Consider the following 14701-nt stretch of genomic DNA (forward strand, 5'->3'; position numbering starts at 1 on the left):
CTTGGCTTCCTAGCTAAGAATGAGTCCCCTTCTAATCCTTGGTCATGCTCGTTCTCTGACAAAAACCTCATATGACATTCTAGGACCAAAGGAGGAGGAAAGGGTCCTTTGTCCAGTTAGGGCACTGAGGTATTACTTTGACAGGACGAAGAAAATCAGAGGCCCTACCAGTAACCTCTGGTGTTCCAGTAAGAACCCATCGAAACCTATGTCTTAAGAATGTGCAGTCATTTTTTCTTTTTTCTTAGAAGTCTTATCATTGAGGCACACTATCAATAGAAGATATCCTGCCTTCCTTTAAGGTGAGAACGCATGATATTAGGGCTGTTGCCACTTCATATGCCTTTAGGCAAAATGTGTTGTTCTTGGCAATCCTCCAGTCGCCTTACTGGAATTACAATTCCGTTTTTGCCTCACACTATCTGAAAGAAATTGAAACAACATACGAAAATTGCAGCACCTTGGGTCCGTTGTCGGTGGCTGGCTCAGTGTTGGGGTAGGAAGCATAGGAAGCAAACATTGCTATCCGTAACTTCTTTGCCTTGAATTCTTTGGGTGTTGAGTTCTTTTGGGGAACCTTGGGGTACTTGTACCCAAAGTGCCCACCAGTCTGTGATAGTATGATGGTTTTTTAATCTATTTTGTTGGTGTGGGTAACTTATTTTATTTGGTCTATTGTATTTTTGGTACTGCACCCAGGGCAAGGGCAGTTTTTCTCTGTTGCTTTATGGGTATTTGAAAAGCTCCTTCACTCTAAAACCTCCCTCTCAAAAGTAGGGACTTATCACGGCTGTTCCGCTAAGTCGCTACAAGTCAAGATGAGCACAGACCAAGGCAGTAATCATCTACTGTGGCTCTCTTACCAGGTAAGGTTGCAACAAGCATTTTATCAGTGCTAACAGATTTTTATGTTGCAAATTCATCCTCATATCTGATTGTTTTTGGAACAGAATATGTCCATTTATCCAACCACCTATCAGTGTGGGTTTCAGCTATTAATTACTTGGTAAGTTACATACATTATATGAAAATGATATTTTCATGTTAAAAATAAGTTTCATATATACTTACCAAGCAATTACAAGATCAGAGCCTTCCCTCCTCCCCTCTAATGGACATTTAGCACAAAAAGGAGTGAATAATACTGTTACGTTGTACCTGTTGTTCCCTGATAGAGGGCAGGGTAGTTACCTACACTATAAACAAACAAGTCGCTACCGCGAACTGCAAATTTTTAACTGCAGCTCAAGTAGAAAGTATTGCTATGTAATTACTTGGTAAGTATGTATGAAACTTAATTTTATTATGAAAATACCATTTTTTCTAGTAAAAGTTCACCCTATCAACTGTTATTAATGTGTTACAAAATCTTTAGAAAAATAATTCACATTCCCCACTTTATAAAGGCTTTAGAACTGTAAAGAAAAAAATTATTTTACTCAAGTCATTGCAGTTCATCTTCATATAACTGAAGCTTAACATATATGGAATTTGGACATGTTGCACATACTTTAGTCATAATGTGTGAAGGTAAAGGTAACTTTGCCTTTGTTTTTAACCAAATTTATATCATAGAATTTTAAGTTGCTTTGATATGAATAAATATCATCATTGTTTTTTTATGTTTTTACATCAAGTCATCTTTTCCCTGTATGAGGTTAGGCTAGACACTACTTACCACTCTTCTTTTTTGTGCACTTTCCACCCAAATGCTCATATGGTGTAGTTTCATACTTCTGTCCTTTTTTTCAAGATTTCCTGGATAGTCATACAAGTGTTCATCATGCTGCAAATTAACAATAATATATTGCTAAAGAAATAGCCCAGTGGGAAAAATTGTCTGCTCAGTGCTAAACCCAGGGCACTATAAGCAACATTGACAGTTCTGTGTAGTAATTATACAGTTGTCTGAACCTTGCACCACCCATCTGTGATTGATTAATTGCCAATCAAACAGACCAGCAATGGGAATGAAATGAACATCTTGTTACCACCCTAGTATGATCATATCCATAACACTGATACGACGATATCGTAGTCCAATAAGGAAATGTTGTTACAGAATAGCATTTGATTGCCCATTTACATTAAGAACATGGTAGTTTTTAAGATGTCTGACACCAAATTCATCTTTAAGAAATATCATAGCCAAGAAACAAAATAGTGATGGTAAAGTGGCCCGACTGAGAGGTATAAATACATAACATTGCCATAGCCCTGTACAATTCCACCATTTGTATATATAATATCTAAAGATCTAAACAAGACTGGAATTCAACCTGAAATTCCCAAAGAGCATGGGAAGAACTCATATTATATTTTTAGCCATATAAGAGAAAACTGATGTGAAAATGGTGATGATTACCGTGGTACATGTACAGTATTTGGATAATGCCAAAGCTGAAAAGTAAGATGTATGCTGCCAGGAAGAGAAGAGTTTGTTCACGAACCTGTACCACATTTTCCCTTTAGGCTAATACATAAATCAAATGTCAAGTGTTGAAATATTCTTTGTTATTAATTTCTTATTATAGTCTGTACTCTGTAGGTATTTTTTTTGATATAGAAAAACTTGACAAATTGAAGGTGAAAAGTAAGACATTGGAGTGATCAAAGGAGTGCCATACTTTGAAAATCTTGTGATTAAAGAAATTGAAATGAACTATTGTGTTTGGTAAGGTAAAGGGACTGGGAGGTACAAGGTTTCCAAGAATACCTTATCATCTTGGAATAGTGAGGTGAGCAAGAGGGTACATGCATCATCTAGTGGTGAAGACAGAGTTTTACCCCAAATGAGGACCCTTAAAATTGATCATTCCCTTGTGCCTTGCACTGAAAGTGGCCTTGTGCCTTGCACTGAAAGAGGAATCACTTGTTGGCACAGGTAGGCCTATTCTATCAGGACTGGTGTTACGGTAATGCTAGACACTTTTAACTCAATCTACCTCAGGGCTGTAGCTCACAAGTCCTTGGAAATCTCTTTAGGACCTTTCAGCTGCTCAGTCTCCATTGTACAGAAAAGCACTTCACCATAGGTTCGCTGATGGCGTAAGGTTGAATTAATAAAGAATGCCTAAATGTACAGGCCCAAAGTCTTTTGGCATTTTTTCATATTAAATTCTTTTTTTACTAGACTTACAGACCTAAAATCTTTTACTATAATCCCACCTTAATTCACTGCTGCATTTTCTCCTGTGGCTGAAAGAAAAAGTGAATGGTCACTGCTAAGTGAGTGGGTGGTACTGCTACACCTCACTTTCGTACCACTAATTAACAACCAAGCTACAACAACTGAAATAAATATGATTTTGTAGTTTCTGGTGCAGCTGAATGCAAACTTCTGAAGGTCAAGGCTTTGGCTTGTTTGGACATATGTTCTTGAATGAAGAAACTAGATAAAAGCACTTTTCTGGAGGGATATATCTTTGTCATTAGCAGAGTACTTCTTAACTGCTGAAGGGATATGTCTGTCATAAGCAGAGTACTGTACTTCTTAACTGATAGGCCTATTTGCAGATTAACTTTCTCCTACAGTTTTGACCAAGAGAGCAGTTGCCTAATACTGTATATGAGGATTGAGATAACTTAATAGCCTCATTATCTGTCCAACTTTGCTATATGTACTCTATCTTTTACTTCTAAGTGCAACTTTCATCCCAATTTTACTTGTATATACTTGAATTTAAGCTAATTTATTTTCTGGGTCTCTCACTTTTGCTGTCCAACCATTCGAATTCACTCTTTTCCTGTCATAATAAGCTCTGAATGGCTGAAAGTGACTCAGTGCTTGGCTTACCCTAAATTTCATGCTTCATTCATTTCGTTTCGTGTTTAAATATGTTGTTTAGTAAAGTATGCTGAATCTAGTATGATAACCTTTGTCATCCATAGCCAAGCCTAAATCTATCAGCCTAGATTGCATTTTAATTGCTTGGAAATTGATACTTATGTGATCAGTCAAAAATTGGTTTGATTGCCTACTGTCTTAAAAAAAAAATTATCCCAATTCCAGTTTTGTGAACTTTTAGGAATTTGAATTTATGAATGAAATCAGATTATGGACAGATAAGTGAAATTCTGTATTCTTTTTAACCCAAGCAAAAGATTAAAATGCTGATTCGAGGTCCTTGTTTCGATGGCTCGTAAATCTCAGCACTGTTGCAGTTTTTGGTGGAGGACTAGGTCTGGCTAGGTACAATAAGAGTCAGGGAGAAGGAAAACCACCTATATTAGGTTACCTAAGTTTAAGGAACAAATGGTGAATGGTGTAAAAGTTGAATATTGTAGAATGATAGTGCAATCTGAATATATAAAATAATCTTTAAAGTGTTCTTCATTTTGCTTGACTAATATTAAACTTTAGCTAAATTTTATGTTTTTAAAAATCTTTTGAGCGGTAACCAACTGGAATCCTGTTCTTCATGTGCTGTTAATGATAGTACCCTTGTGGCTAATCAAAGTTATTTTTGTTAAGAAGTATGTGATACTTTAAATAGATTTGTTGCTAAATTTTATTGCAGTGCATAACCTATGTGTACGTAGCTACACAGTACTCTGGTAGTTTTCATGAGTAACAAGTGAAAGTTACACACATTGGTTCTAGAAAATATTTCATATGCAGTATAAGCATGACTACTTATTAAGGGAAAATGCTAACATGCCTAAAGAAGATTAATGGATGCAGCTTGTTAATGGTTGTAAACAGTCGTGGATGAAAAAAAATTAATATTGTTCAAGTTGAATGGATTGATCCTTAATTTTTATGTCTATGTAGTAGTTTTGCAAAGCATTTGAAGTGGCAGATGTTTCATTATTGTTATTTTACATTCCAGAAAGTATGATGCCAAAATGATTAATTTAGTGAGGTGCTGTTCAGTGACACTCCTGTGTAGTGATGAATTTTGCAGTTGCTTGGCCACTGCCAGTAATGTAAAGTTTCAGGCTTTTGACTTCGATTACTCTTCAGTACAAGGAAATGGAATGCTATTTGAACCTAGATAAAAGTAAATTAAAACTTTATAGCTGTGTATGTTTGTTATATTAAAAATGGAAGTTGCTACTGTTGGTAAAGTTGATTAGAATTCAGAGAAGACAAGAGAAAAAACTTATGGTGTATTGTGGCTCACAGCTAAGGGAGATGAACTCCCTAATAAGAAAACTAGTATTAAAAAACGGCTTAATCTGGTCATTTTGAAACAAGATGGATTACAGCCGCTACATTGTGCAAGTGTTTGTTGGGGCATTATCGCCTCATTATGAAGCACTGTCGATTGAAGTTAGCAAGCAGACGACAGCGCAGGAAATAACAATGTGTATTGTGGATAGGCTGGGCCTTCCTAATCCACAGCAATATGAATTGGGAGAAGTCATTGGCAATGCCAGTGGTCAGGAGTGCAAAGAGCGGCGACTGGGCCCACTGGAGAATCCGGTGGCGCTTCAGATGCTCTGGCCCCAGTCTTCAGCCAATGAAGTTACAGATGAAAATGAACAACATGAATACCGGTAAGTTGATTTAAATGAATTTAACTGTCTTGTTTGGTATCCTATACAATATACAGTAATATAATAAGGACTACTGTACTGTAGTACAGTACTGTAATACAATCATAAATAATGTTTTTATTCATCCTGAATTCCCCTTACCTTAGAACCTATTATCATGCTTTGTTGTACATGTCTTCCCTTTTTATTTATTTTTTCTTCTACTGATCCATTGCAATGTTATTGTAATAAACCTCAGTAATGCAGTTGTAACATTCATAGAAAATAGGAAGCCGTTACTCTTATCTATTTCTATCAGTTCTGAGTTCTTTTACCAGATATTGTGCCATTTTTCTTATTCCTGGTTTAGAAGCTTTATCTTGGTAATTTTTGGTAAAGAAGGCTAACCACAGTATTGTACAGAGATTTCTTCAATGCTCATTAGAGAGGTAAAGTCAGGCTCAACCCAACTGTAGATTTTAACACAAATATAGTTCTGGTAAATTGTTGCGGAGTCTTAGTCCACAGGTTATATTTGGCATGTGGCATCTACATTACTTCTCATAAACCTTTTTATGTTTGTTCTTTGGAGGGGGTGGTTTCTGTTCTTGTCAGTTTTTCTTCCAATACAGTACTTGATTAAATATTGGAATTTGAAGAGCGGTGCTGGTCTTCAGAAAGTTTCCTCTGCCCTTCCATTCTATAAATATATGAGAGCATACAGGTATATATTGGGCACAATATACTGTATGTTACCTCAGGATATACTATTAGGTCCTTGATCAAATTATAAGGTTTGGGCTAGTGGTATTCTTTGACCTGAGTGACAATGAATTTAAAACATTATGGAACAAAGTTCTTTGTAAAAGTGATTGAAGGGGAAATACAAAATGAACATCAGCATTGCAAGTGGAATTGACTAAGACTAGCATTGATAATGATAAGTGGTTAAAAGATAAAGGAAAGATGCAAGTCCCTCTGCCGTCTATGGCACAAATCCTAATTAATACATTCATTGTAACAGTCATCAAACCTATCTTCATATGTCGAGTACTAAAGTCCAGAAGCATGTGCCATTCCCCAAATTCACACTTAACTGATGCTGTTGCCTATCTCCTTGAGATGATTGGTTGTAATGGTAGAACTGCATTTATTTTTTATTATTACATCTAAACGTTTGCAAAACTTGGATGTTGGGCACAGCACAATGGTTATCTTATTCAACTAAAAGTCCTGTAATGGACATTATGCCAAGTTTCTAACTTGAAGAAAAGAGTGAATTGGGTACTAGGTATGTAAAATATTCATCAGTCAAATTAGGCCTACATGTATTAAAATTCATTTCAGTGCAGTAGTCTGATTCCTATGTCTCTTTCCTGATGAACCATAGTGTAATAACATTCATCATGTCTCAAGTCCTAATACTGTATAGGGCTTAATGCACCATCCAAATTTGTACATCCAGTGCAATACCAAAGCCAGAACTGGCATGACTTTGATACAATCCTCAAAGGTGAGAACCTTAACCAGGTACTTTTCTCCACCCAATAGTGTATTTAGAACCATTTTATGATACTTCCATGCTCTTCCACTTATTTAATTCACCGTCTTGTTTCACCTCAGTATAGTATTATCTGATTTGCTGTATGATGTGATGCTTCAAAGTATTTTGTTGGTACTTGTGTTTTCATTAGAATTTATCTAGGTTAAGGCTTTTGTTACTGGTAATATAAAATTGTTATCCTATTCTTAACCATTGAGATACCATTATGTAAAAGTATGCCATCCATTTCTCAACCCTAGAGACTCTGATGACAAAATTATGCCACCCCAGTCTCCACTGTTGGGATTCTGATGATGTAAAATGATGCCATCCTATTCTCAGGTTCTGATGTCAAGATACTCCATCCTGTTCTGAACCACTGAGATTTTGATGTTAAATTAACCATTCTACTCCTCAGCTTACAAAATTCCAATGTATACCTAATAGAATTATGACATCTTATTTTCAATTGCTGAGATTACAATAATATAAAATTATGTCATTCTGTTCTCAACTGTTCCAGTTCCAATGGTGTAAAATAATACTATCTGATTCTCAACCATAGTCATTCTAGGCACTTAAAATTATGCCACCCATTCGCAAAAATTGGGACTCGGATGACATAAAACTGTTATCCTATTCTCAAACTTTGAGAGTCTGATGATATTAAATAATGCCATACTATTCTCATCTTTTGAAATTTCATTGAAATAGAATAATACTGACCTATTCTCAAATTATGCCATTCGGTTCTCAACCATTCAGATTCCATTGATGCAAAATTATGATGTTATTTGCACCCCTTCAGATTCGAATGATGTAAAATATGCCACCATACTCTCAACCTTTTGGGTTCTGATCTTGGTAAATTATGCCACTGTATTCTCAGCTGTTGACCTTCCGATGACATAAAATTATGCCACCCGATTTTCAACCATTAAGTGTCCAATAATGTAAAATTTTCTTCCTATTCTCAACCATTGATTTTGCCCTATTCTGAAATATTGAGGTTCAAATATTTTAAAAATTGTGCCTGTTCTCAACCACTGAGGTACAGTACCAATAATGTTAAATTGCAGCACCACATTCTTTACTGTTGAAGTCCTGAAACTGTAAAATTATGCCGTGCTGTTCCCCATCATTGAGGCTTTGTAGATATGAAACTGAGCCACCCTGTTCTCCATCATTTAGCCTGTGAGGATGTAAATTTTACCACCTTATAAAACATGAAAGAGCTTCCTATGATAAAATTGTGCCACCCTGATCTCCATCTTTGGACAGCTGAAGATGTAAAACTGTGCCACCCTGTTCTACATTAGGTTCTTTTGACAAACTTGTGCCATCGTCATCTCCATCATGGAGGTAATGAAGTTGCAAAACTGTCCTTCCTTGTTGTCCACTGATTAGGTTCCTATGATATAAAATTGTCCCACCTTGTTTTTTTCCTGGTGAGGTTTCAATGATGTGAACTGGGCCTTCCCATTTTCCACTGGTAAGGCTCCATTGACAAAAAATTGTCATCTTATTCTCCAAGAAGTATGGCAAGCTGATCCACAGTCTGATATTAATTCCTGTATCAGTATTGATCCACAGTCTGATTTTAATTTCTGTAGCAGTATTGAATTCAGTGCTCATTAGCTTGTAAGAGTCTTTACTGTTATTATTGTCATTTTAAAGGCCCATGCACCATTACCTTAGTTTTCCGTTAAAGGAAAATGGTAAGATGTATAGGATTGGTTCACAGTCACTGTTGTTCTCATTCTTTGCTTATATTTCTACGCTGCTCACATTCATCTAACTTTTTTTTACTAAACGCATGTGGTAAAGAAGTGGAGGCCTTAGAGAGCTTTTGTACATGCTCTGTGCCTTGAGATGTAGGTTCTCAAGGCATCTAATGAATTGTTTCTTTGCCTAATGCCAGCCCATGTTAGTAATGGAGGTAGAAACCTGGCTACATGCATTGATGCCATGACAAACTTGGCCTTAGGGGTTCAGCGTCTTCCATTCTCTGCTACAGTTTTGGCTCCATTCTCACCAATTTGGCTTAAAGAACCTTGATAATGAGCCTTTCTCCAAGTACTATCCAAATCTGTACTATTTCCAAAAGCTTTACTGCGAGAAACAGTGTTAATATTAATGCATTCTTTTTATTTTGCCAAAGTGACAAAATGGTTGTCCCCTATAGTCTGACTGGTGTACAATGTTGATATGAATAATAACTAACCTGGTCAATGTATTTTGTCTGCCATGTTGCATACATTCAGCTACTTGAATCTTGGCCGTGTCATGAGAATGCCAGTCTCTTTGTTGAGGACTCAGAAGAAGAGGCCCTTGGGGATCCATGAGTCTTCAGGGAAGGCAAGGGATGAATTGGGAGATGTAGTTTGCTGATAATGTCTCATCTTTTATAATATGGTTATTTTTTTTTTTTATGCTATCTGTACCTTTCATCATAATATAATCACTTGGTGTTTCAGCTTTTTCACTTGTGTTTGTGCTCAACTTCTCTCTGGGCATCATAAACAGTGTGGTTAGCAACTTAATCCTTGGTTTGGAAGTAGTTTTTAGCAATTTTAATCCTTGGCCGTGGTTAAAGACTAGCAATTCTCCCTCCTGATTTCTTTTTCTCAAGCTTTATCTTCCTTTCTCATCCTTTAAACTAACTGAATTTTTACATGTGGTCATTTAGGTCTTTCCACAAGTATCCCCTCTTGACTGTGGCACCTTTGCCACTGTATCTGATAACCTGTCCCAGAAATCTTGCTTGACTTATTGGCACGTACGGTGTTGTAAACGCCATTTATTACTATAATTTTCAGCAAATTTTGGTTATGATCGATTTTTGGTTAGTGGCACTCAGCCGGGAACGGAACCCCTGCTGTTAACCAGGGACTGCCTGTACTGTACTTCTCTTTCTTTTTATCTAGATGTTTAAGTTTAATTATACTGTATTTATAATGTGTTCTGTATTATAGTATATTTCATCATTGAATAAAGCTTGACTGAAATAAATGTGTATTTGTTTTTGCGAAATTAAAATCTGCATAATGAATGTTTTTCTTACTGTACTGTATTTTTTCTCTTACAGATTTTGCCTACGGGAAAAGATGTCCTCTGATTCCTTGTGGGCAGAACCAAACCAGCTTGACTCCCAGCTCATCAGAGACTACTTTTACAAGTTCTTATACCAACCAAAGGACAAGGAATATCCAGACCTTTGCCAGTTACCTAACTTAACAGAACAAACCCTTTTAGAGAATCTACGTGCCCGATTCCAGCGTGGTTATATTTATACATATGTGGGGTCCATTTTAATATCTGTTAATCCATTTAAATACTACCCCATTTATAATCCAAAGTATGTTAAACTGTACCAGAATCACAGACTGGGTGAACTCCCTCCCCATATTTTTGCTATTGCGGATGTTGCGTATTCTACCATGATTAAACAGCGTCGTAATCAGTGCATAGTTATTAGTGGTGAAAGTGGAAGTGGGAAGACTGAATCCACACTATTTTTACTTCACCATCTTACAATGCTTAGCCAAAAGGGTTCGCATGGAAGTGGAGTAGAGCAAACTATTTTAAGCTCTGGGCCTGTTTTAGAGGTAAGCCATAATGCCCTTTTTAATGTAGTGTGGTGCCATATCAAATTAGTATATTTTATTTGGATTTCACCATGTAATGTCATCAGGGTTTGTTTAACTAAGACTCATATGATAAAGCAGTTACAGTAAAGTGCCTGTGATATTCTTGATGTGAATTGATTTGAATGTTTTTCACTAATATCTTAATACAAACTATTACAGTACTTGATTGATAATGTGACTGTATTCACATGATTAAAAATTGAACTGGTAATGGGACATCTAGTTGTGATAGATATTATTTTTAGAGTATTATTATAGAAACTCAAGGTTCCAAAGAATATAGTGTTCATCTGAAAGAAGTTACAGAAGGTACTAGGAAATACAGAAAGAAGAGATCAGTTATTAGAAAAGAAAAATGAACAAACTAATAAATTGATAAAAATGTAAGTAAATTTTAAAATACAAGGGGAATTGCTTTAGGGTAGTAATGCATTACACATCTTTGCCTGAACTTTGAGGTCCAGATTACACAACATCCTCAGGGAGACTGTTCCACAGTCCAGTGTGAGGAATAAAGGACCTCTGGCACTGAGAAGTTCCACAGCAAGATACAGCAAATCTGGGTGCTCTCAGCAGGAAAAGAGGATCAGGATCAGTTGTGAAAATGAAATATCTCTGTCAAAATACCGGAAATGAAAAATTAACAAAAGTAAACCTAACCTTCTTGGCAGAGACTAAGGAGAACTGGAGAAATAAGGATGGGAACAAATTGGAGAGGGTTCAGAGATAGGAGAATGACCAGATGCTGCACTCACAGAAGGGCAAGCTTGAAGACTTAGAATGAAAGAGAGAAGAATTACTCAAAGCTTGATTTTATATAAGTAACTTACCAAGTAATTACTTAGCCGATGATTACACTCATACGGCATCCTAAATTCAAAATTCGCGGTAACGCGTCAGTTGCAAAGCAGGGGCTGACAGGCCACGCCCACTGCAACTAGAGTGTAGGAGCGACTTATTGCCAGCGGTCTCATTCTCTATGTTGCGCTACCGACAGCATGTCACGCTCTGCAGTCCTGCCTAATTCACTGGTTCGTGCTTGCTTGCCAAATTCAGGAAATATTTACCATTGTTTGACAAACTGTTGCCTTTTTTTATTTCATCTTTTGCATTAGATTCTTTCTTCTGTAGCTATGTTGAATTCCAGTGCTTCCAGTCATCGTTATTGTAGCGAGGGCTGTAAAGCTAGACTTACTAAGCTTTGTTATGATGCACATTCCATGCACACTAAATGTAGGGGGCAGGTGTGTTCGCGAGAGAATACATGTCCAGAGTGCAAGGACTAGGATGAATGTAAATGGAAGGTGCTCGAATCTCACCCTAATAGACTTGAGAAAAATAGGCTCGGAAAGGCAGCCGCTGGAGCCGAAAGTAGGGTCTCTGTGAGTAGAGATTCTTCAACTAATCCTAAGACGACTCTAGTCTAGCTGTTCCTTCTACTCTTGGACACACTCTCTCTCCTGTTCTCAGTCCCCCCTTTATTCCTCCACATATTCCCTTGTTAAGCTCCCATGTTTCTGACCCCGATGCCATACCCAGTCTGGAGTCCAGAATTGAGTCCAAATTCAACAAGAAAATTAGTCTAGTAGTTAGTTCAGTGTTGGAGATAAGGGCGTCCCTACGTGTTCTTATGGAAAACGTTTTCTATGACAAAGTTAGTGATAAAGTGTTAAGTGAAGTGTCAGTGGAGGAGGCGGCTTCCCGTCATGTCGGTGTTCTAGAGAAAGGTCACTGTCACGCTCCCCTGAACCTGGGAGAAGACCTACCGAAGGTCCAGGGGAGGCTGGCGGGGTTTGCCCGTGGGTTGCTGCCCTCTCAGTTGAGCTTGTTGCTAGATCCCAGGCTTCGACCTACTGCTGCTGGAAAGGTATGTCACTGGATGTGCACCTCTTGTCTTCTAGCTCGGACTCAGATCCCAACTGTGGGTGTTGTAGATGCTTCCTGGATTTGTCCCTGCCACTGAAAAGGCACATGGACAACTCGGCTTTTGCTTCCCCGTTGCCAGTCAAACATCACAGGGACACCTTCAACAACCCGATTCTGTCATGCAGCTATGGTGTGGATCCTTCAGTTTTTGCCTCTGTTCAGCTTCCTGCATACCCATTGATTCTGTTTCGTTCTCTCCCAAGGATTCCAAACGCCCAAAACATCCGTCTAAGTGTCTGTCTCCCGAAACCCCGTCTCGTCTCGAAGTGCCTGCTCCTGAGAGCCCAGTTCCAGCTCCTGTACTCCTAGCTTCTGCTCCCGTGCACCCAGCTCTTGCTCCTGCATGCCCAGCTCTTGCTCCCGCATGCCCAGCTCCTGCTCTTGTGCTTCCAGCTGTGGACTCCAAGCTCCAGGTGCCACCATCCAGACATCCGATTCCTTCTCATCAAGCATCTTCTCGTGACCGCTAAGTTTCCGTCTCAGAGCCAGACGACCCCTTGTTGGCACCCATCAAGGAACAGTTGTCAGAAATCTTGAGCTTCATTAGGAAAGTTCCCTCTTCTAAACCTTCTCAAGATTTGTCCCTGCCTCTGATCTCTTCGGAAGACGAAGAGGAGATCGAACAAGATGCTTCTCCCACAGCTTGTGTGTCTCTTCTGCGGTTCCTTTCAGTGAGTTTTCTCTCCTTCTTCTCCCCAGCTGCACCGTCATCTCCTGCTTCTTCCTTCCTTATGAGAATCCTTCCTGAAAAACACTCTTGGCTTCCCAAGATGGTGCTTTCTTCCTCCTCTAAGAAAGCCATGAAGGAGATTGAAGACTGGCTCTCAATGAAGAGAGAGCAGGGCAGAACGACTTTCGCCCAGCCTCCCTCTCATCTGATGAAGAGGAAATATCAGCCGTACGTCACTGGGGAAGCTCCCTCTCTGGGAGTCACTGCCTCCACCCAAGGTGACTTCTCCAGCCTTATTGACTCTTCCTGTCGGTCAGCCTTCACTTCAGCCAAAGTTTTCTTTTCTTCGGAACTGGATCATCTCGTTAAGAACCTCTTCAAGGTTTTTGAAGTTCTTAGTTTTATGGACTGGATAGTAGGGGCCCTTGCAAAGAAGATAAAGGACTTTAAGGGCTTGGACAAACTCTTTGCAGCAAATCTGTTCAATGTTCTTTCTTATACTGACAAAGCCATCAGGGATGGCTCTTCAGAACTCGCAGCTCTTTACGCTTTTGGAGTTCTTAAAAAGAGTGAACTTTGGTGCTCCTTCACCACAAGAGGAGTCACGACTTCACAGAGATCCGCCTTGTTATTTTCTCCATTGGATTCTTCTCACCTCTTCCCCCCAGTTGATTGTGGAAGAGATTGCGTCACACCTTCAGGAGAAATCCATGCAAGACATGCTTGCACAGTCTTCTAAACGCCACAGGATGTTCTCTCCGCTACAACAGCATCCCTTTCGTGGGAATCAGCCCAAATCGCAAGTTAGACCTTACTCCAATCTCTGGTTCTAATCAAGATCTTTAAGAACAACAACTCCTCTAAGCTGCCATCCAAGAAGTGAACCCGAAGTCCTTCGTGCCCCAGTAGGAGCCAGACTTCCCTTTTTCTGGCAGAAGTGGGAGCACAGGGGAGCAGACCAATGGATCGTCAAGGTGTTAAAGGGGGGCTACTGCATTCCATTCTTGGAGAACCATCCTTTAATGTCCTCTCCCATCGCCTTGATGGCCTACTCAAGAGACTCAGAGAAGCCTTTGGCCCTTTTGAAGGAGGTATCCTCTCTCCTAAAAATAGCTATAGAAGAAGTCAAGGACATTCACTCCCAGGGCTTCTACAATTGTCTGTTAGTAGTTCCCAAAGTATCGGGGTTGGAGACCGGTCCTGGATGTAAGCACCCTCAATCTCTTCGTTAGGAAGACAAAGTTCAAGATGGAGACGAACCAGTCAGTCATTGCCTCCATTACCCCGGGCGATTGGATGATCACCCTGGATATGCAAGACATATACTTTCATATCCCCATTCATCCAATATCCAGGAAGTATTTCAGGTTCGTCTCCCAGGGAAAAGTCTTCCAGTTTCAGTCCCCCTGCTTCGGCCTCTCCACGGCCCCT

General features: G+C 38.9%; 1 protein-coding gene across 11 annotated transcripts in view; it reads left to right on the forward strand.

Moving 5' to 3' along the window:
* Positions 1-14701, forward strand: part of LOC136832781 (unconventional myosin-IXb-like) — a 210523-nt gene that overhangs the window by 12869 nt on the left and 182953 nt on the right. For all 11 annotated transcript variants that reach the window (XR_010851314.1, XM_067094322.1, XM_067094328.1 and 8 more), the window contains exons 2-3: positions 4833-5502; positions 10113-10632. Coding sequence is in view for 10 of the 11 variants with exons in the window: in XM_067094322.1 (XP_066950423.1) it covers positions 5201-5502; positions 10113-10632 (822 nt within the window). In the remaining variant the exon portion in view is untranslated. The remainder of the gene's footprint in view (positions 1-4832; positions 5503-10112; positions 10633-14701) is intronic.

The sequence above is a fragment of the Macrobrachium rosenbergii genome, chromosome 50 (assembly GCF_040412425.1).
Source record: "Macrobrachium rosenbergii isolate ZJJX-2024 chromosome 50, ASM4041242v1, whole genome shotgun sequence".
Lineage (NCBI taxonomy): Eukaryota > Metazoa > Arthropoda > Malacostraca > Decapoda > Palaemonidae > Macrobrachium > Macrobrachium rosenbergii.